The following is a 23,660-nucleotide window of genomic DNA, read 5'->3' as shown; positions in this document are numbered from 1 at the left end:
GGTGTGCTCTAATTAGTAACATACTAGTATCCATGACAACGAATGATGGCGGGAACATAGGAACAAAGACAAGCGAACTAAGGGTCTGTCAGTTTGCAACTAAACATGGAAAACTTTTTATGTGTTTTGGCCATTCATTTAGACGACAACGGCATTTTTGGGCCTTAAAACGTCTCTGGTTACTTACGTAACCTATGTTCTCTGAATAGGTTCACTCAACGCTGCGGAAAGCGCAGTGGGATATCCTCTGGATGTGCCGATTGCCTGAAGCCCCATAGAATCACGCCAATTCATTGGCTGATGGCGCTCGCGCAAAGCTGGCTCCGCCCCGACGCTCTTACGTCGTAGCATGATGAACGCACGCGCGCCATCTTCTCCTCAGATTTCTCTGCCGAAAAGAAAAACTGTCGGCAGCGTGAGGAGCTTGGCAGCGAACGCAGCATCTCGTTCCCTATTCAGAGAACATAGGTTACGTAAGTAACCAGAGACGTTCTCTTTCATAGGTTCACTCAACGCTGCGGAAAGCGCAGTGGGAACGAAATACCAAACTCGCCAAGCTAAGCGCTGCCATAACTGGTACCAGACCAAATAATAACAACCATGATAGGTTCAAGCAGATAGAACCTGGGAACCTGGAGTCATGTCAAGATCTAAATTATAGAACCTCACAAAGGTGTGCGGAGAGGACCAACCTGCCGCCACACAAATGTCTTCCAAGAGGGCCCCTCTAAAGAGAGCTTGAGAGGAAGCCACACTTCTGGTGGAATGTGCTCTGATGCTAAGAGGTGAAGGCAAACCACGCACCTCGTAAGCCACCGAAATAGCGTCCGTTACCCAGTGGGAAATCCTCTGCTTTGATGCTGCAAGCCTGCGGCGGCCAGCACCAAAACATACCAAGAGCTGGTTTGATTTCCTCCAACCGCCTGAGCGATCTACAAACAACTTCAAAGAACGGACCGGGCAGAGCAAGTTAAGTTTCCTTTCTTCCTCAGAGGCAAAAGGAGGAGGGTGGAAAGCGTTAAGGTTAACAACCTGAGAGCGGAACGCCGTGGAAAGAACCTTGGGTACATACCCCGACCTCGGCCTCAAGGTAACCCTAACCAGGCCAGGAGCGAAGTCCAAGCATGACTCACTAATAGAGAGAGCCTGCAAATCCCCCATCCGCTTTAGTGAAGATAAAGCTAACAAAAGAGCAACCTTAAGAGTCAGAATCCGCTCAGGAGCTGACTCCAAGGGCTCGAAGGGAGCCTCTGTCAAACCCTCCAGGACTACTGACAGGTCCCACGAGGGAACACTAGGGGGGCGAGCCGGTTTCAGGCGCCTAACCCCACGCATGAAGGCCGAAACTAACCTCAGTTTCCCCAAGGCAATCTCATCCGATTCTCTATGAGCGGCAATAGCTGCGACATATACTCTGAGAGTGGTAGCGGCCGCTCCGGAAGCAAACTTTTCCTGCAGGAATTCCAGCACTGAGCCTACTGGGCAGCTAACTGGGTTCCTATCATGTGCTAAGCACCATGCCTCGAACACCCTCCACTTGGAGGAATATAGCCTCCTCGTCGAAGGGGCTCTAGCATTCGCAATAGTCTCCTGAACGTCGGTTGGGAGATCAAAGCTTAAAGCTAACGGCCTCTGATAGGCCAAACGTACAGCTTCCAAATGTCGGGGCGAGGATGCCATATCCTGCCCTGAAGCTGGGAAAGCAGGTCCTCCCTGACCGGTATCTCCCAGGGGGAGGATTCCAACAGAGGGATCAGCTCCGAAAACCATGGCTGGGACGGCCAGAATGGGGCTACCAGAAGGAGGCGGACTCCGCTCTCCCTCACTCTGGACAGAACCGCCTGGATCAGCTTGATGGGCGGGAAGGCATAGAGTTTCTGCATCGGCCAAGGGTGGGCGAACGCATCTATCCCCAATGGAGCTGGAGGGCTCAGAGAGAACCAAAGCGGGCATTGGGACGACTCCTGAGATGCAAAGAGGTCCACTTCCGCTTTTCCGAACACCTCCCAGATCAGGGCCACCGTCTGGCGGTTCAACATCCATTCCCCAGACCTGAGCTTCTGCCTCGACAGAAAATCTGCTGCGAAGTTCAGAATCCCTGGGACATGAACTGCTCTCAGAGAGAGGAACTTGTCCTGGGACCACAGGAGAAGGTGACGCGCATGCCTGTCTAGGGTGCGCGATCGTGAACCCCCCTGTCTGTTTACATGGGACACTACTGCCATATTGTCCGTTCTGACAATGACATGGTGTCCTTCGAGGAAAGGGAGAAGTTCAAGTTCAAGTTCAAGTTCATTTATTTGTATAGCACATTTAAACAGCCGCTTAGACAGACCAAAGTGCTTTACAGAACACACAAATAAGAAAAGTAAAAACAGCGAAAACAACCCCTAAAACACATAAAAAGCAGCAGAGCTACGAAAAGCCTTAACAGAGATTCAAATATAAAATCGTAGAAATAAAGAAAAAAGAAAAAAAAAAGAAAAAAAGAGATCAATAAGCTAAAGAAAACAGGTAGGTTTTTACCAAAGACTTAAAGATAGAAAGGGTGGGGGCCGTTCGGATCTCTAGAGGCAGGGTGTTCCACAGACGAGGCCCTGCCACTGCAAAGGCACGCTCCCCTCTACGCTTAAGTCTGACACGAGGGACAACCAGCAGAGCCTGGTCGTGTGACCTTAGGCTTCTGGACGGAGTATAGGGATGAATGAGTTCGGATAGATAGGCTGGAGCTAAGTTGTGTAAAGATTTAAAAACAAATAGGAGGATTTTAAAATCTATTCTCTGCCGGACTGGCAGCCAGTGTAACGATTTAAGAATCGGAGAGATATGGTCGTATTTGCGACAGTTAAGGATAAGTCTGGCCGCAGCATTTTGGACCAACTGAAGACGGGCAATTTGAGAAACTGATATCCCACAGTAAAGTGAGTTGCAATAGTCTAGCCGACACGTGATGAAGGCATGAACCGCCATTTCCAAAGTTATCGGAGTAAGAAAGCCTTTGATTTTAGATAATAAGCGAAGTTGGTAGAAACCGGAGCTGATAACAGATGATATGTGTTTGTCAAATTTTAAAGACTGGTCAACAAGAACACCTAAGTTCCGCACTCCTGTAGATTTAAAGGGAGATAAACTCCCCAAGTCTGGGCTTATGTACTGGGACCTTTCACTCGGGCTAAAGACAATGACCTCGGTCTTATCATCATTTAGAGAGAGGAAATTTTGAGCCAGCCATGCCTTCACCTCCTCTAGGCATAGTAGAAGAGAGTTTAACGCTGCAGGGTTATTTCTTTTAAATGTAAATTTGGGTGTCGTCTGCATAAAGATGAAATGATACACTATGTTTCCTTAAGATAGCGCCCAGCGGTAGCATGTATAGAGAAAATAGAGAGGGAGCCAAAATGGAGCCCTGTGGAAGACCACAGGTTAGAGGTGCCATGGAGCTGGAGAAATTACCCATCTTAACTAAAAACTTTCTGTCAGAAAGGTACGACTGAAACCATGACAGGACAGAAGCCTTTAGGCCCACCTCAGTCTCAAGTCTAGCCAACAGAGTAGGGTGGTCAACAGTGTCAAAAGCTGCCGAAAGGTCTAAGAGAACTAAAACCACAGAATCACCCGAATCAGTGGAGATAAAAATATCATTTAGCACTCGCAGAAGGGCGGACTCAGTGCTGTGGGCAGTCCTGAACCCAGATTGAAAAGCCTCATAGATACAGTTATTTGAAAGAAAGTGCTGAAGTTGATTAAACACAATTTTCTCCAATAACTTGGAAATAAAAGGCAAAACAGAGATGGGTCTGTAATTTTGTAAAATAGAAGGATCCAGTGAAGGCTTCTTGAGCAAAGGAGTGACCGTAGCCACTTTAAGATTAGTTGGAACAGAGCCCGTATTGAGACACTTGAGATACCAAACCTGGACCCACAGAGTCGATGATTAACTTGAAATTTCGGCTGAATGATATCATTTGGACAAAAAGAAGGCTTAAGCTTGGTGCACACATCCTTTAGTGTCTGGAGGTTGATAGGATCAAAAACCTCCCAAACAGAAGTAGTAGGTGACACGAATGAGGGGAGAGTTAAGTTAGGGCAAACACTAAGTCTTAATTTAGTGATTTTGTTCACAAAAAATCTCTGGAAATCTTCACATAGAGCATCAGAGGCAACAGATAGTTTAGAAGAAGGATTTATAACAAACTGAATGACTGAAAACAAGACCTTTGGGTTGGAGTGGTTGGACTCAATTAAGTTAGAGAAATATGCAGCTTTAGCTGACTTAGCTGCCTTCTGGTATGCTGTAAGAGCGTCTTTGAACAAATGGAAGGAGACAATCTGCCTGTCTCGCTTCCATTTGCGTTCGGCCGCTCTACAAATTTGTCTATGATGACGAGAGTCAGAGTTTTGCCACAGATTAGATTTTGGTTTGGATATGTGAGGCTTGAAAGGAGCAGTCACGTTAGCTACCTTAAGCCAGGCAGAATTTAAAAGGCTGAAGTGTTGATCCGCATCCAGGTCAGATAGTGGTTGGTCCAAGTCCAAGTGTGAACATAGATCAGCAAAGCACAGGTCAAAGTTAGTGCTGAATTGAGGAGAACTGAGGAGAAAGTGGCAAAGAGCCAGGAAGACAGCCCTCAGCTCCAAGCTGTTTATGTGCCACGAGAGGGTCTCGCCAGTCCAAACCCCACACGCTGGCCTGCCCTCGAAAACCGCTCCCCAGCCGGTCAGAGAGGCATCCGTCGTCACCATCTGGCGACGGAATACCGCACCCATACCGACTCCTTTCTGAAGGAAGAGGGGGTCCCGCCAGATTGACAGGGCGCGAAAGCAACTGCGCGACACCTTCAATAGGCGAAGGGCTGGCCCCGTGGGCCGAGCCCCTGAGAGCTTCATCCACCACAGAAAAGGTCTCATGTGGAGTAGCCCCAGAGGTAGCACAGGGGAGGCCGCGGCCATAAGGCCCAGAAGTCTGCGGCAGGTGCTCACGGAAACATGCTGGCCTAGTGCAAAACGGGACAGACATGTCACCAGACTGGAAATCCGTGCAGGAGCCAAACGGGCCTGCATAAGAACGGAGTCCATGCATACCCCCAAGAAAACCGTGTTCTGAGCTGGAGTAAGAACGCTCTTCTCCGTATTCAACCTCAAACCGAGAGACTGAATATGACGGAGGACAATGTCCCTGTGGTGAGTCACCAACTCTCTGGAGTGGGCTAAAAGGAGCCAATCGTCCAGGTAGTTGAGTATATGGATGCCCTGGAGCCGCAGCGGGGCCAGAGCAGCATCCATACACTTTGTGAACGTCCTTGGCGCTAGAGCGAGGCCAAAGGGGAGGACCCTGTACTGGTACGCTTTTTCTCCAAAGGCGAACCTGAGGAACTTCCTGTGTCGCCGTACGACCTGGATGTGGAAATAAGCCTCCTTGAGGTCTACCGTCACGAACCAGTCCCCCAGCCGGATATGAGATATGATGGCCTTCAGCGTCAACATTTTGAATTTTCCTTTGTAAAGAGAGAAATTCAACCGGTGAAGATCTAGTATCGGCCGCAGGCCGCCCCCCTTCTTCGTGACCAGGAAGTAACGGCTGTAGAAGCCCTGTTCGACTTCCCCCGAAGGAATCTCTTCTATCGCCCCCTTCAGCAGAAGGGATGAAATCTCCTGCTGTAGTACAGAAGCCTGAGCGGCGCTGTCGACTACAGTAGGAAAGACCCCGTTGAAGCAGGGGGGGTTGCGACAAAACTGAAGCGTGTAGCCGAGCCGAACTGTGCGAAGGATCCAAGGCGATACCCCTGGTAAACGCTCCCATTCTTGAACGAAATGTGATAGAGGGAGAGGAGTGTTGCAGTGCAAGGGACATACCTGAGGTAGGGTGTCGCGCTGGTTCCCATGGGGAGGCGCGGTTGACCGTGGAGGAGAGCGCTTGGCGTCCTGACACGTACTGGGGGGACCACCACCTGGATAGAAGTAACTGGGTCCGCCTGCTCCAGAGGAAAACGAACTGTGCCTCCGAGGAAGCGATTGGCGGGTGTAACGTGCACTGGGAGCGAGGGGAGAAAGCAAGACGCGTCTCCTTCCTCCTGCGCCGGACTGGGGGAAGAGAGTGAAACAGGACCTGCACTTCGAAACACGCTGGGTGGCGAAGGTGACAGGGTTGGATGAGGGCAGAAACGCTTGCGCGGTCTGTCCCAACCTCGTAGATCTGGTGAGGCTCTCCTCCTTCTGACCTGCGGGTCAGTAACGGCTCGAGGAGGCTGGAGCGGCCGATTTGTTGGACCGCTTCAGCTGAAGGCGCTTGTGAGGGCGCTGGCGGGGAAATGGACGACCTCGGGCTCCCCAGACCGTAGTTGGTGGGTGGTGAGCCGGGTCACTCCTGCTAGTAGGGAATTCAGCCCTATGAGCAGAGCGTTCTCGGGTTTGAGAAGGGGAAGGGTTGGAGTCTCTTGGCCCTCTGACCCTCCTGGGCATAAACTGCCTGAACGCGGCCGACTGAGACTTAGCGGCGCGGAACTTCTCAACCACCGTGTTGACCGCCTCCCCAAAAAGACCTGGGTGGGAGATAGGGGCATCCAGGAGAAAACTCTTATCCTTGTCTCGGATCTCCGTGAGATTCAACCAGAGTTGGCGCTCTGCAGCAACCGAGCCCGCCATAGAGCGACCAACAGCCCGAGCAGTGTGTTTGGTGGCTCTTAGGGCCAGATCTGTGGCTTTGCAAAGCTCTTTGACAGCTTCGGGCGTCAGTCCCTCTCCTTCATCCATGTCCTTCAAGACGTCCGCTTGGTAGGCTTGAAGGATGGCCATGGTATGCAGGGCCATGCCTGCTTGACCAGCCGCCATGTAAGACTTCCCAATAAGGGAGGAAGTAGTCCTACAAGCCTTGGAAGGAAGAAGGGGACGCGCCTTCCAAGACGGTGCAGACGACGGGGCGAGGTGGTTAGCCAGCGTGTCCTCGACCGCTGGAATAGCGGAATAACCCTGCTCCACAAAACCCACAAGGTTGGTGAAGTCAGCGGCTGCCGCATTAGTTAGGCGTGCGGAGAAAGGCTGCTTCCAGGATCTGGAGATCTCGTGATGCAGATCGCTGAAAAAGGGCAGCTTTCTTCGCTCTGGCCTAGAATTAGGGCCACGTAGGAACCTCTCGTCGAGTTTGGACGATTGAGACTCGCGGGGCTCATCAGGCCAGTCAATAGAGAGCTTCTCTGTAGCGCGCGACAGCACGTCAATAAGCTCAGTGTAGGCCGGAGTAGGCCGCGCGTCCTGGCCGCTAGGCGGGATAACGTCATCAGCCAAAGCAGGCCCGAAATCCTCGGAGTCGGAGGCTGCAGTGTAAATCACGTCATCCAGACCGAAAGAAACCGATTCGCGGGCTCCCGGGCTGGGGCATAAATAATCATGCGCGAATTCAACCGCGCCGCGTGCGTGCTCGGGAGAGGGAGGGAGAGAAAGGGCGAGGCCCGTCTGCTCATACTCAATATCCTCGAGCTCAACATCCGAGCCCCAGGCCGCGGATCCACGAGAGGCCTCAGCAGTCTCGGGAGCGCGACGGGGGGGAACGAATGACTCCTTCTCAAAAACCGCGAGTCTAGAGCGGAGGGTTTTGAGAAGGAGATTGTCACAAAATTTACATTTTGACAATCCTAATACAGCCTCACGCGCATGCGAAAAACCCATACATTTAACACACTTACTGTGAGGGTCGTCGTTCGAGATAAAACGAACGCATGGCGGAGAGCAGCGTCGATAATCCATGACACTTCACTGTAAGGAGAACAGAGTTCCACTTATACCAGTCGCTGAAGTGTCGAGACGAAAGCTGAAGTTGAATTTGAAGAATTCGGGCTCAGAAAAACCGAACGAAGGGCGAGATGTGACCGCTTCGTGAAGGCAGAGAAATCTGAGGAGAAGATGGCGCGTGCGCGTTCATCATGCTACGACGTAAGAGCGTCGGGGCGGAGCCAGCTTTGCGCGAGCGCCATCAGCCAATGAATTGGCGTGATTCTATAGGGCTTCAGGCAATCGGCACATCCAGAGGATATCCCACTGCGCTTTCCGCAGCGTTGAGTGAACCTATGAAAGAGAACACAAACTTTTGAAAATGGGTTTTAAAGTAGGCCTACAAGTTATTAAAAAGATACAGTTATTGTCTCTGTGTGACTACAAAAATGCAAATTTGTGAAAGCGGTGACGTAATACTACGTGTTCAGTCATATGTTTGTGTTTCTTTACAGAGTGCCATCGCCACCCACTGGCCTGACAGCAGAATACAGCGATTACAGTCGTTCTTGCGGATCCGTGTGAGCGGGATCGTTTTGACAACGGTGTCGCCTCTACGCGAAAAACGCAAACGATAAACTTTTCCGTTTTTAGTACATAATTGTCGTGTAAATGTACCTTAAACGCCCATAAAGATAAAGAACATGAAACATGAGACGCATCTAAATGTTATCATTATAAGATTGTTTTGTTCACTTAAATTTAAAAGTTTTTTATATATATTTTTTAAACCTTTGCTTTCTCTAAAATTTTCCTCTTTCCAAAAGAATAAAAACATGTGGTAATGTTTTGTTGTTTTTCCTGATATTGTGTCCGTGTGAGTAGAGGTCCGCTAGTAGAGGAACCCAACACTGATGACATGCTATCATTTATTAATATGCTGGAAAACTGGAAAACCGAGCAGTTCTTTTATAAACGTAGAGAACGGACGGACGAGTTCTGTGAATTGGGCCAGATATGACACTCGTCCAGCGAATTGTTTTCTCCTCCTTTTGGGAGAGATGAAATATGTATTCTTCCCTGCTCCACATAAGAGCTGTTCTCAGAACAGAAGTGCTTATAGACGAGCGACACGTGTTTCCCTGAAACGCTGACAACACACTCTCTTTCTCCATTACACACACACATGCATATTCACACACAGTTTCTGCTGAATAGTTTGATTTTTAGCAACTAAACTAATCTTTTTTTGTATGGAAGCTTGTCTCCGCCACAGAATAGAACATTTTAAAATATAATTGCGACTTTTTATCTCACAATTGCGAGTATCTCGCAATTCTGACTTTATAACATGCAATTGCGACTTTATAACACACAATTGTGACTTTATAACACACAATTGCGACTTTATAACACACAAACACTCAATTCTGACTTTATAACACACAATTCTGACTTTATGACACACAATAATGACTTTATATCACGCAATTCTGACTATAACATACAATTGTGACTTTATAACACACAATTGTGACTTTATAACACACAATAATGACTTTATAACACACAATTCTGACTTTATAACACACAATAATGACTTTATAACACACAATTGTGACTTTATAACACACAATAATGACTTTATAACACACAATTCTGACTTTATAACACACAATTCTGACTTTATAACACACAATAATGACTTTATAACACACAATTGCGACTTTATAACACAATTGCGACTTTATAACACACAATTGCGACTATATAACACTCAATTCTGACTTTATAACACACAATTGCGACTTTATTACTCGCAAGCTTCCATATTTTTGGACTGCTTTGTATGTATGAACAAATATGCACTGATGGTTTGGATGATGGTTCATGAGAAGAAGAGAAGTCAGTCTATATGTTTGCACAAGCCGTGTTTACTCTGGGCTGAGGCTAGACACAGGGTTCCCATGAAGAAAGGCAAGACAAGGAAAGGCTTAAAGTGATTCCTTCTAGGGTTCAACCGGTGATGAATGTCTTTTCACACCGACTCAGAAGCATTTAGCACCGTCCCGAGACATTCTTATCTTAGCTCATCTCTACAGACAACAGCCACGTCAGATCAGATTTCAGAGATATTACAGCTTATGATTTTATCCTGTATTCTAAAACCCCAATATGAGTCATTTTAATATCATTAAAGGCATATTCACCCCAACATGATCATTCTGCCATTCTTTACTCACTATCATGTCATTCCAAACTTGTATCTTTTGTTGAACACTTAAAGAACTGTTAAAAAAAAACTGTTTTTGTCCTCAAAATGAAAGTCAGCGAGGTCTAAAACAACATTGGACCCCATTGACTCTCATTAAATGACAAAAACATCGTTCAAAATATTACATACATCATAAAAAGTCATGTTGTAAGTAAGGATGTCTTAATACTTCAAATCATTCCCTTGTGAAAAAGAAGTGCAATTCATTGTTTTGAATGTGAACTTGTAGTGTACTTCAAATATTAAAAAGTTGTGCAATCTTAAATCATAAAAGTTGCAGATAATATGATATTAATGACATAAAAGGACACTTAAAGAGAGTTCACTAAAACCTTAGTTACTGAGCGTTAGACTGACTGTGTGAAGAAGAGAAGGGCTAAAGGGTGTGTGTGGCGGTTTCTGGTCCTCCCGAGAACTGAAATAACGACTTAATAAAGACAGGCTGCAACAAAAGAAGCTGTAATTGAATCTGAGGACAAAAACAAAAAGGGCAAGAAGATGTGCTCCTGAAACACCCTTTACATCTCATAAATCCCACTGACATTTCCCTCAGTGAAGAGGCCGTAATTAGACTGTCCACCTCAAGTACACGCACAGGCACACACACACACACACACACACACACAGACACATACACACAGATACACACACACACGCACGCACACTCACACACACACACACACACACACACACACACACACACACACACACGCACGCACACACACATACACACACACACACACCCACACACAGACACACACACACACACTCACACACAGACACACACACAGACACACACACACACACACACACACACACACACACACACACACACACACACACACACGCACGCACACACACATACACACACACACACGCACACACAGACACACACACACACACTCACACACAGACACACACACAGACACACACACACACACACACACATACACGCGCACGCACACACATACACACGCAGACACCCCCCCCCCCCCCACACACACACACACACACGCAGACACACGCATACACACAGACACACTCACACACACACAGAGACACACTCACACACACACACACACAAACACAAATACACACACGCAGACGCACACACACACACACACACTCACACACAATCTCACACACACACACACACAAACACATGCGTGCACACGCACGCACACACACACACACACACACACACACACACACACACACAGAGACAAACACACACACACACACACACACACACACACTCTAATCTCTGTTAGTGTTGCCTTATTGTGAGCATGTGAACCTCTGCTCTTTTTACACACACTTGTGAAGTAAACACTGAGACATTATGAAATACATGTGAATTTATCAGTCCGTCTTTCCACTTAATTCCTGTTATGCCAATAAATATCATTTATAATGAGATTTCTTTAAATGGTTTTAACAATCATTCACTCTATTCTGAAATATAACGGGTCCACATGTGGGCGAATGATGTCATAGAAGAGCCATTTCTGGAACCTTTCAGGATCTAAAGACCCTTTTCCACTGTAGGATCCACCTGTGGCAGGTCTGCATGGATGCGACAGGTTCTTCACACTATACATGACATTAAATGGTTCTTATGGCATCACTAACACCCACACATGTTCTCCTCCGGCATCGGGCCGCATGTGAACCCGTTATCTTTAGATCGTGATCACAGTGTTCTGTGAGGATCAGGGTCCAGATGAGCGGGTTCACTCGTGTCGGGGGTGTTCGGGTCGTTGGGGGACGGGGGACCTCTTAACCCCAGCGGTTCTGATGTCACAGACCACACGTATCACGCAGATATTACTACAGTTCTGAACACATGGACATCTGGTTCAGCTAAACATACCTTCATATTGAACAAGTAGGAATCAATATACCAGGGAGGAACAGAAACGATATAATGGTGCATATAATCCGTTACTAAAATTAACTCTCTGAATATTCTAGCTAATAAACTACAAAACATGTTTGACGTATTTTTGTAGGCCAAAACCCCAGAGTCGGCATGAGATCAAAACTGACAATTCTTGAATATTGCATTGTTTATTATACAGGTGAAACTCGAAAAATTAGAATATCGAGCAAAAGTTCATTTATTTCAGTAATTCAACTTAAAAGGTGAAACTAATATATTATATAGACTCATTACATGCAAAGTGAGATATTTCAAGCCTTTATTTGTTATAATTGTGATGATTATGGCTTACAAATATGAAAACCTTTTCACAATATATTCTAATTTTGAATTTGGGGTTTTCAATAATACTAATTATAATAATAATATTTCATTGTTTTTACTGTATTTGTATATGGGGCGGCAGTGGCTCAGTGGTTCATGTGGGTTGTCTACAAACCGGAAGGTTGGTGGTTCAATCCTCGGTTTCACCTGACCAAGTGTCGAGGTGTCCTTGAGCAAGACACCTAACCCCAGCTGCTCCCGACGAGCTGGATGGCGCCTTGCATGGCTGCCGTCGCCCGTCGGTGTATGAATGAGTGAGTGAATGGGTGAATGTGAGGCAAATTGTAAAGCGCTTTGGTGGCTATTGGGTCAGTGAAAGCGCTATATAAATGCAGTCCATTTACCATTTTATTTTTTATCAATAAATGCACCGAGACGTTTATTAGTTATTAGACATAATAATTACACTAATGATTGACTTATAGGCATCAACACACTTTTAATATCAGTGCATCTCTATTAACAGTTATTTATACAACAATAACAACTTAATAATATATATTCACAGCTGTTTTAAACTGTAATAATATTCCACAATTTTACTCTGTTTTACTGTATTTTTGATCAAATAAATGCAGCGTTGGTGAGCAGAGCATATAAATAGGCCTATACACACACACACACACACACACACACACATATATATATATATATATATATAACCTACAGTGTTCGGTATAAATAAATTGTAATATTAAATATTAATACTCTATAAATATTAATTAATTACTAGCAACTTACATCTTCAACAGTGTAATTAGATTACTGTACTATTACTCTCTCTAAAACATATTGCATTAATTATTACTAATTACTTTCTAAATCCCATATCAGCCTCAACCAGTAAACAATATATACATATATATATATATATATATATATATATATATATATATATATATATATATATATATATATATATATATAAAAGAAAAACGTTAGATGGACTTAGAGGCGTTTGCATCTGAAGTCTTCTCTCTAAAAAATGCTGGGTTGTTTTAACCCAAACATGGACAAACTCAAACATTTGGGTTAAAAATTTAATAAAAAAATGTAACCCAATGGCTGGGTTTGTCCATATTTGACCCAAATTTCATTTTTAGAGTGTTCATGTATATATACACTCCAAAAAATGCTGGGTTGTTTCAACCCAAATTTGGGTCAAATATGGACAAACCCAAATGTTGGGTTAAAATGTAATTAAAACATTTACAGTTGAAAGTGAAAGTTGGGTTAAAATTTTAAATTACATTTTTAACCCAACATTTGGGTTTGTCCATATTTGACCCAAATTTGGGTTGAAACAACCCAGCATTTTTTGGAGTGTATATATACACTCACCGGCCACTTTATTAGGTACCCCATGCTAGTAACGGGTTGGACCCCCTTTTGCCTTCAGAACTGCCTCAATTCTTCGTGGCATAGATTCAACAAGGTGCTGGAAGCATTCCTCAGGGAGTTTGGTCCATATTGACATGATGGCATCACACAGTTGCCGCAGATTTGTCGGCTGCACATCCATGATGTGAATCTCCCGTTCCACCACATCCCAAAGATGCTCTATTGGGTTGAGATCTGGTGACTGTGGAGGCCATTTTAGTACAGTGAACTCATTGTCATGTTCAAGAAACCAATTTGAAATGATTAGAGCTTTGTGACATGGTGGAAGTAGCCATCAGAGGATGGGTACATGGTGGCCATAAAGGGATGGACATGGTCAGAAACAATGCTCAGGTAGGCCGTGGCATTTAAACGATGCCCAATTGGCACTAAGGGGCCTAAAGTGTGCCAGGAAAACATCCCCCACACCATTACACCACCACCACCAGCCTGCACAGTGGTAACAAGGCATGATGGTTCCATTCTCTCATTCTGTTTACGCCAAATTCTGACTCTAACATCTGAATGTCTCAACAGAAATCAAGACTCATCAGACCAGGCAACATTTTTCCAGTCTTCAACTGTTCAATTTTGGTGAGCTCTTGCAAATTGTAGCCTCTTTTTCCTATTTGTAGTGGAGATGAGTGGTACCCGGTGGAGTCTTCTGCTGTTGTAGCCCATCCGCCTCAAGGTTGTGCGTGTTGTGGCTTCACAAATGCTTTGCTGCATACCTCGGTTGTAACGAGTGGTTATTTCAGTCACTGTTGCCCTTCTATCAGCTCGAACCAGTCTGGCCATTCTCCTCTGACCTCTGGCATCAACAAGGCATTTCCGCCCACAGAACTGCCGCTCACTGGATGTTTTTTCTTTTTCGGACCATTCTCTGTAAACCCTAGAGATGGTTGTGCGTGAAAATCCCAATAGATTAGCAGTTTCTGAAATACTCAGACCAGCCCTTCTGGCACCAACAATCATGCCACGTTCAAAGTCACTCAAATCACCTTTCTTCCCCATACTGATGCTCGGTTTGAACTGCAGGAGATTGTCTTGACCATGTCTACATGCCTAAATGCACTGAGTTGCCGCCATGTGATTGGCTGCTTAGAAATTAAGTGTTAACGAGCAGTTGGACAGGTGTACCTAATAAAGTGGCCGGTGAGTGTATATATACACACACACACACACACACACACACACACACACACACACGTCTAAGTACAAGAGTACAGTATATAAGAGAAGAAAATAAATGATCTGATCTCTACAAATGTCCTACTTTTATTTAATGGCGAGTTTAATTGAACGTACGTGTGCATTATATGGCCTTTAGTGTTGCTCTGCCCAATATTCTCCTCACATCATCATCATCATCATCATCGTCATCCTCATTCATGGCCTGATCCGCCTACTGTGAGTCAGTGCACTGCTGGAAATGCTTCATTCCCAGTCCAGTTTCTCCTCTGAACCCGTATGAAGCGTGTGCTTTTTGCTCATTGTACTTCAGTGACAGACACACACACACACGAGTGTATGGAAACACTGACGCAGGAATGCAGAACGGCTGCTCTTTCTTAACACCCGTTCCTGAAATAACTGAGTGTGTGTCGTGAAGAAACACGAAGGTGTGTGAGCCGTGACATCATCATCAGGGAGGAGCCCCAGTGTGTTGTGAGTTCAATATTTATTGTTGCTATGCGACAGTGTCTACATCATACTTATGCAAGGTGTTTCGTTTTTATGTCATAGACCAAAAGTCTTTCTACTATATAGCGATTTATGCAAGTTTGGTCCTATTGTTGTTCCAAAGTGACTTTCTTTCTTAGAAAAGAACATATTTGGTATAGCCGAACAGTTTTGGTGACCATTGACTTTCATTGTATGAGCAAAACAACAACAACAACAACTCAAAAATACCTTCTTTTGTGTTTCACAGGAGGATGAATGTCATGCTTTTACACTGTATTTCTGTCTTGTTTTCCAGCATAAACATCTAAACATTCGTAAATCAAGATACATTTATTGGAGAAGCAAAATTATATCAGATAATATGTTGTTTTCTGATCAAAATTAAGAGTTTTTGCTTGAAACAAGAACAAATATCTGCCGACAGGGTCAGAAAAAGGATCTTGTTTTTCTTTTGAGTTTATTTGATTTTTCTGACCAGAAGTGTGTTCTCGTTTTAAGCACAAACTCACTTCATTTTTAGAGAACAAGACTTCATTTCTCGAGTAATTTTCCTTCTCAAGTAAATGTCTACCTGACTTAAGAATCTTTAGATATTTGTATTGGAAAACAAGGAAAAAATATTTTTGCATTATTTATTTATTTATTTATTTATAGCCTTTTGGGCCAAATAAAGTGCCTTCGCGGTCAAAAGTGACAAAGCCTTAAAATCTAACTTTTTTTTTCTCTTCAGGAAAATCAATGTTATACATTTTTGTTCAATAAAATTTTTTGATTATTATTTAGAATTTTGAGGAGATTATATGATACAATAATATTTATACCTTTTTTAATGGTATTATTGGCTTTATTTTTCCCATTAAAAGTGTTATTATTATTTTTGAAGGAACTTGCAATAAATCCAATATTTCAGATTAACACATCTGAATCATGTCCGTGATTCTTGTGTGGGTTCACGTAGCAACTACAACAAAAGCCACCAAATTTCATCCCATTCCGATCAAGCAAAACATTAAAAATTGATCATTACTCCAGTCTTCATGGTCACATAATCCTTCAGAAATCACTCTAATATGATGATTTGATGCTCAATTATTGCTGTATAGCTCAGTTATTAATAATGGTTCTAATAACCATGCATATTTATATGTTGTTGTGTTTGCTATATTGTTGATATGTATATGATTATGGCTTAAAAATCCCCAAATTCAAAATTAGAATATTGTGAAAAGGTTTTCATAAGCCATAATCATCAACATTATAACAAATAAAGGCTTGAAATATCTCACTTTGCATGTAATGAGTCTATATAATATATTAGTTTCACCTTTTAAGTTGATGTTGGATAAGGAAAGCCAAACTTAAATGATACAAATTGCCTCAGGTAGAGTTCAAATGACAGTGTTTGGGTTCCTACGTGACATACATTGTTTTTAATTCCACACCGACCGTAGAGAAAGGCCGTCAGGTCACATTTCAGTGTCAGCAGTCGCTATAACCCAAGACGGTGGTAATAAGAAGGTGATTGGCTGAGTCTGTCGTTTCTCCTCCCGCTCTGCCTTTCTCTGAACTTTGAACGCTCACAATATCCCTGCTAAGCAAATTAGCTTATCCTGACTACCCAGTTTAGAAATCTGCAGTCATTAGCATGTTCCTCTCTCTGTAATCAGGCCAATATGAAAAATGTTGCCTAGACAAACAGTAGAGATGGGACTAGCTTTATTTCTGCTTCACCCCAGAGCAGAACCTGCTTATAAAACAGAATAATCTCGGCTCAGGGTTCATTTTAAACTGTATTGTGAGTCTGGAATCCCAAATGTCTTAAGCTAAATATTTAAAGATACAATGGCTGAAAGAGCAATATTCCTCATTGCCAATCCTCGTCCATATGGTGTAAGCTTATTGTGTGCACAGCTTATAACAATTCATGACGCCGACAAAACCCTTAAACCCCTCGCGTATGGGAGCTTGTCTTACTCGTCCAATGAAATATGAGATCAACATACTATTCCTGATAGAAAAAGCAACACAACACGGCTGTATCACGTTACAATATATGCAGCACAGATGAATAACTGCGTTTTGATTTACACTGTTATCAGACAATTATATTTTGACTTTTGTATTAATAAATAACTTGCATGTTTATTTAGTCGCATGCACTCATCGCCGTCATATGTTCTTCAAAAGCAATGTATTGTGCATATTGCATAATGTCACAACAAGGTTTAACCACAGAAATGGATACTGAGTGTATTACTTTAACAAAAAATATAGACAATATAACATACTAAATAACATTCTGAAAATAGGAAAGGAAAGAGAGAAAAAATCTTACTCTTTTTTTCCTCTAAAAAGTACATTTTAAATCCATAATATTTGGGACTATTTACATTACATTATAGATAAATATATATATATAGTAAAGTTCTTTTCATTGACTGAATTGCTAAAACTAAGTTATGTTTTGTTATACACTCTGCACATACTGAAACAACTAGTGTATTTGCATTGATGATGACGAAAGCACGGCCAGCCAATAGCATCTGAGTATTTTTTCACGCAAAACACACAAGGGCAGATTACACCTCAGTGGACAAATGACCAGTGTCACTCCGCTCTGTGCTAGTGCTTTGCTCTTAATGTAGCCTATTGCTTTTATTTATTAATACCTTCGTATCTGCTTAATATGTCTGAAAGTATTAACGAGATTATTAATCAGAACCTTTAATCTGACTTCATGATCATGTCAACGAAAGCTGCAGAGAGACTGATTTATAAGGATAGGCTGTTAACAGCACTATGTTATGAGGTGTCTCGATAAATCAAATTAACATAATAAAGCATGCAGTATTATTGTGTTTAAATCTCCTACGTGTGGGAGGAAAACACTTAAAACATAACTAGAAACGCCAGCCGTTACTGTATTTTTCGTTTATTGGTCGAGGGGCGGGTCCCTTTGATTATTGACGTTAGAGCAAAACCAATCAGCGCGGAGAATTCGGAGGCAAATATATGACGAAGGCGCGTTCGTCCAATCGTGAGCGTCGCTGGGGTTTTGACCTCTGAAAACCGCATCACCGCCCCCAACCTGTCCGTGGCGGAGGAGCGCTATAAAGGAGATCCAGTCAGGAGTTTAAAGGGCAGAGTTGTAAAAACTCCCAGGCAGTGGGGAGTCGTATTGCTTGACGACAGACTCCAAAAAATAACACAATTACCCGAAGAACAAACAAGTAATCCTATTAATGCAACCTAACTGGAATAATCTTTTCGATAACTGAAGCAGAAGCCCAACCCTGAGAGAAAAACACGGTCGTTTAATGTAAGTATTTTTGGCGTTTACATTCGTAATGTGTCGTTCGCTGAGGGTTAATAAATAGGCTATATATCGTTGTATCTCAATGTCACTGCCTTAAAGCTGTAGTTTAACTCAAAAATAATGGTGTAAACCTCGGTGGAACACAAAAGGAGGCGTTAGGCAGAATGACAGCCTCGGTTACGTCCATTCACTTGTATGGTATGGAAAGAAAATGCATTGTAATAAGTCAATGGTCGAGGCTGTTAGTCCCTAAAATCATCTTTTGTGCTCCAGGGAAACAACGCATGTCGTTTGGAAGGCAAGTATAATATTTATTTGAGTGCGTTGTCGCTTTAAGAAACCGATTCATTCAAATGTTGATTGTATGCTTGAATTGAGACCTTGGATGTGTTTGATAAACGGTTGCTTTTTATTTAACTTATTTATCATGAATTAGTTTAATCTAGCCTGCGATCATGTGAGTGTTCACGCTGTCGTCTGTTTGTCATGAATCCCAAAACATTTACAGTGTCAAAGTTCATTCAAATCCACATTTTGATTCGTCATTTAGCTTGGCTTATCCACAGCGATTGAGCTGATCTGTTTACGGTTTTGCAGTCATTTCAACACGGCGTCCAGAATATTCCCATCCATATTCATAATAATCATGGCAGTGTCTCATTTGATTCCAACGCTCGTTTGCTACGCAATAACCGACGTCTGTTTTTGTCGGAATTACGAGCCCATACGCGAGAAAAACGCACTATTTTACGCATATGTTTTCCTTGATTCGTGTCTTAACCACCGAATATCAAAGCTCCTGGTTGTATTATCGAATGTAAGCCTGCCTTTATAATTATATGTGTACAATAGCTTACCAATTCGCCCAGGGATACACACCCCGAGCAGGGCGACACGCTATTGGTCGCGATCTTCGGGAAATCCGATCGCCGATCTGTTGCGCAATGTGTCGCATTGTGTTCAAACGCCCTATATTCACATAAAGGCGTTTTTACGCAACAGTTGACGGAATAAAGTAGGGAAGAGAATCCGTGTTATGTAATCTCCCTTGAACAGTGGGTTTCAATCCTTTAGATGCCACAGACCCCCAAACGTGATCATCCTCGTGCGAGGGACCCCCAGATAGATAGATAGATAGATAGATAGATAGATAGATAGATAGATAGATAGATAGATAGATAAGGGACCCCCATATAGATAGATAGATGGATAGAATTTACACTGTGAAAAAATTCAAAATAAATGGGAATATTTTTTCCTACGCACTATAGTAACCTACTGTACTGCTTATTTAAATAAAATGTATATTTAATACATTCTTTATTTAAAGAGTTAGTTCACCCAAAAATAAATTATCCCATAATTGACTTGCCCTCAAGCCATCCTTGGTGTATATGACTTTCTTCTTTCAGCCAAACACAGTTATATTAAAAAAACATCCTGGCTCTTCCATGCATTATAATGGGAGTGAATGGTACCTGAGATTTTGAAACTCAAAAATGTGCATCCATCCATCATAACAGTAATCCATACGCCTGCAGGGGTTAATAAAGGCCTTCTAAAGGGAAGCAATGTTTTTTTTTAAGATAAATATACATATTTATAACTTTATGCACTATTGGCTTCCGGTAATGGCCGTATGTGAGTCTAGTTCTGGCAGAAGAGTGACCTCTGACCCGACACATGACCTCTGACCTGATACATGATGAAGGTGTAGCATAAGCTCAAAGAAGAAACTCAAGCTCCTCCCACATTTCTCTTTAAAAATTCTCGTTTTAGACTTATAATTCATGACTGGTGTTTTGTTTTGCTCTATCCTCTGTGCTTCTGCATTCGTCAATACGTCGGGTCAGAGGTCATCCGTCGGGTCACAGGTCACTCTTGCGCCGGAGCTAGACTCACGTACGGCTGTTACAACCAGTAATTACAGTAAAGTTATAAATATTTCTTTTACAAAAACATGGCTTTGCTTCAGAAGGCCTTTATTAACCCCTGGAGGCGTATGGATTACTGTTATGATGGATGGATGTTTTTTTGGGGGGCTTTAAAATCTCAGGTACCATTTACTCCCATTATAAAGCTGGGAAGAGCCAGGATATTTTTTCATAACTCGGATTGTGTTTCTTCTTTCAGCCAAAGTCATATACACTTAGGATGGCTTGAGGCGAGTATAAATACAGGATCATTTTTGGGTGAATTAACCCTTTAATCAAACTTATTTGCATGTTTTTCTCCAAACTCCCAGCACTCCTTTTCGGCCCCCACTTAAAAACCCCAGGCCTATGACACACAAAACGCAACGGATTAAGCAAATTTAACCTGATTTGATCGCTTTTAGCCTTTGTACTTGTGTCTCTGTGATTTTATGAAATGCATTTGTGGCCTTTATTTGAACGTCTGGTCTGCCCACCCTATCAGTAGTGTTTTTATGTAGCCTGAGATTGAATATCTCATGGTTTATTACTCTTCACAGCTGAATACCTTGCCTCTCTTTCCCCTTCAAGGAGATTTTCCAGTGGATCAACAAGCGTTTCCTCGTCCACCAGCACCGATCGCTACTGCCTTGGAGGTTTTTACAGCACTCGACTTTAAAGACGGCACAGACACACAGCTATGCAGCTTGAAATCCAAGTAGCGCTGAACTTCATAATTTCGTACCTGTACAACAAACTCCCACGACGACGAGTCAACATATTCGGCGAAGAGTTGGAGAGGCAGTTGAAGAAGAAATACGAAGGACATTGGTACCCAGACAAGCCATATAAAGGATCCGGGTTTAGGTGTATACATGTGGGCGAGAAAGTAGATCCGGTCGTTGAGGAAGCAGCCAAAGAAAGCGGGTTGGACATCGAAGACGTTCGGAATAACTTGCCTCAGGATCTCAGCGTTTGGATCGACCCTTTCGAGGTTTCCTACCAGATTGGCGAGAAGGGAGCGGTTAAGGTGCTATACGTGGACGATAACGGCGAAAACGGCTCCGAGTTGGACAAAGAAATCAGAAACAGTTTTAACCCGGAGGCTCAGGTCTTCATGCCAATCACTGACCCAGTGGGCGTGTCCTCAGAGTCGAGTTCGCCATCGCCGCCACCGTTCGGCCAATCGGCATCCGTTAGCCCGTCTTTCATGCCACGATCCAATCAGCCTTTAACTTTCACCACCGCGTCCTTCGCCGCCACCAAGTTCGGCTCCACTAAGATGAAGAACGGTGGGCGTAACGGCGGAAAAGTCTCCCGCAACTCTCCCACCAATCTAGGCCTGAACGTCAACAACCTAATCAAGCAAAAAGCCATTTCCAACTCGATGCATTCGCTCTATGGATTCGGCCAGCAAAAAGCATCAGCGTTGTCTCCTAACGCTAAGGAGTTCGTGTTCCCAAACCTTCAAGGACAAGGGATCTTCCCGAGCGAGAACGCCATTAGCCCTCAGCCGTACAGCAATGCCTTCGACGTGTTCTCCGCGTACGGGAACATCAACGACAAGTCTCTCATGGACGGCTTGAGCCTCAGTCTGGGAAACATGCAGTATTCGAACCAGCAATTCCAGCCGGTCATGGCTAACTAATGGAAGGATTGTTGGCAAAAGGAAAACGTAAGGCAAAGACGCACAACTGTGGATGTGGAAATCGAAGATCCCTATTAATAGTCGGTGATAAGCGCATGAGCCCAAGGGTGTTTTGTTTTATTTGATTTGATTTCTTCCTAATCTCTTTTTATGCCCCCTTGAGTTTGTACTGAAAAGCTTGTTACACACACACACACACACACATACACACAGCTTGGTCAACACGCGTCAATGTTTTCTTTTGCCAATAAAGCAAAAAATGATTTTTTTTACTACTTTTTGGAAGAAAAAAAAAAACTTTAAAACATTGGTAAAAAAAAAAAACACACACAGAAGTTCAAGTTCTGGCCTCTTACAGTATTTTAAAAGTTGGTAAGACTTGGCTGATTTTTAAGAAATTGGCACTAATGCATATATATCTGGGGTTACGTGGTCTTTTTTCTAATTGTATAATTTAATTGAGTACAGAGTTTGTAAAATATCAGAGTATATATATTGTTTCTACAACATGGTATTGCATTTATATCTTTTTACTACTCCAGTGATCTGTGATGGCTGCAGAAGCTTTATGTTATAATATATTTAGTTTTTTTGTCTTTCTTTTTTTAAATTGTTAAAGAAATTCATCTTTAAAAAAAAAATAGATCAAAAATTCTAAAGATTGTGTACAGAATATTCCTTAGTGTTGGAATTTCAGTGTAGGAATATTTGCTTTTTTGAAACAAAAAGAGTTGTATTTTCTGTTAAGAGTTAAACAGATTTTTGCTATATTATGGACAATGTAATCGTATATATTAATTTTGTACCTACATTGTGCAATACTTGATAAAATATGGTATAACAAAGTATTTTGAGTCAGTGTCTTACATGTCAAGAGGGACTGAAATAGTTTATATTAAGTTTGTATTAAAATGCTTGAAAAATGCTTGTCTTATTTTTGTTTTTCTTTTTTTATTTGACATTTGCACCCTGGCCTTTTTCAATAAAAGACAATTTAGGCAAGAATACCTCTGGTCGTCTTTTATTTACTCAACTTGAGTGATATTTGTGTTTTACGGTGACCTACAATCAAGGCTTTGTTAGTTACCTCACTAATTCAACACGCCAAGACTTTCACAGGTGAGAAAATGATTCAGATTCAAAATGTTTGCCAAATCTGAAGCACAAAATGGCTTCTTGTAAGGAAGAACGTGTAAGATTCTCATATTAAATCGTCTGATTTCTGAAAACGACCTTCCTTATTCTTTAATGCTGGCGTACTAAACATGGACTGGAGCCAATTATGACCCAAAAATGTTGTCTTTCTTTTGGACACAATGAAAACCTGCCCAGCTGACTTCACTTTCTATACATTTAGCAAATTCCAAACATTGCAGTGCATGAATGTGTGTCTACATTCAGCGAGGTGCGGCGCAGCTGACCTTTAAAAGATGAACTATCGCTTTTGCTGATTCACTGTCTCATTAATTCCC

The 23,660-nt window shown here is 42.9% G+C and overlaps 1 protein-coding gene across 1 annotated transcript; it reads left to right on the top strand.

Annotated features, from left to right (window-relative positions):
• The first annotated feature begins 18,435 nt into the window (after nucleotides 1-18,435).
• Nucleotides 18,436-22,425, top strand: tob1b (transducer of ERBB2, 1b). The gene is made up of 2 exons (XM_056244699.1): nucleotides 18,436-18,630; nucleotides 21,132-22,425. Exon 2 carries the CDS (start codon nucleotides 21,241-21,243, stop codon nucleotides 22,186-22,188), a length of 948 nt encoding a protein of 315 aa, XP_056100674.1. The 5' UTR covers nucleotides 18,436-18,630; nucleotides 21,132-21,240; the 3' UTR covers nucleotides 22,189-22,425.
• Nucleotides 22,426-23,660: the final 1,235 nt, after the last annotated feature.

This window comes from Rhinichthys klamathensis, unplaced genomic scaffold, assembly GCF_029890125.1.
Source record: "Rhinichthys klamathensis goyatoka isolate OS25496 unplaced genomic scaffold, OSU_Roscu_1.1 h1tg001050l_1, whole genome shotgun sequence".
NCBI classification, from domain to species: Eukaryota; Metazoa; Chordata; class Actinopteri; order Cypriniformes; family Leuciscidae; genus Rhinichthys; species Rhinichthys klamathensis.
The sequence above is the reverse complement of the archived record's forward strand: the minus strand, read 5'-3'. Positions and strand labels throughout refer to the sequence as shown.

Bases quoted from the DNA above. Each gene is read 5' to 3' on its own strand.
- tob1b (XM_056244699.1), top strand. From the start codon at position 21,241: ATGCAGCTTGAAATCCAAGTAGCGCTGAACTTCATAATTTCGTACCTG.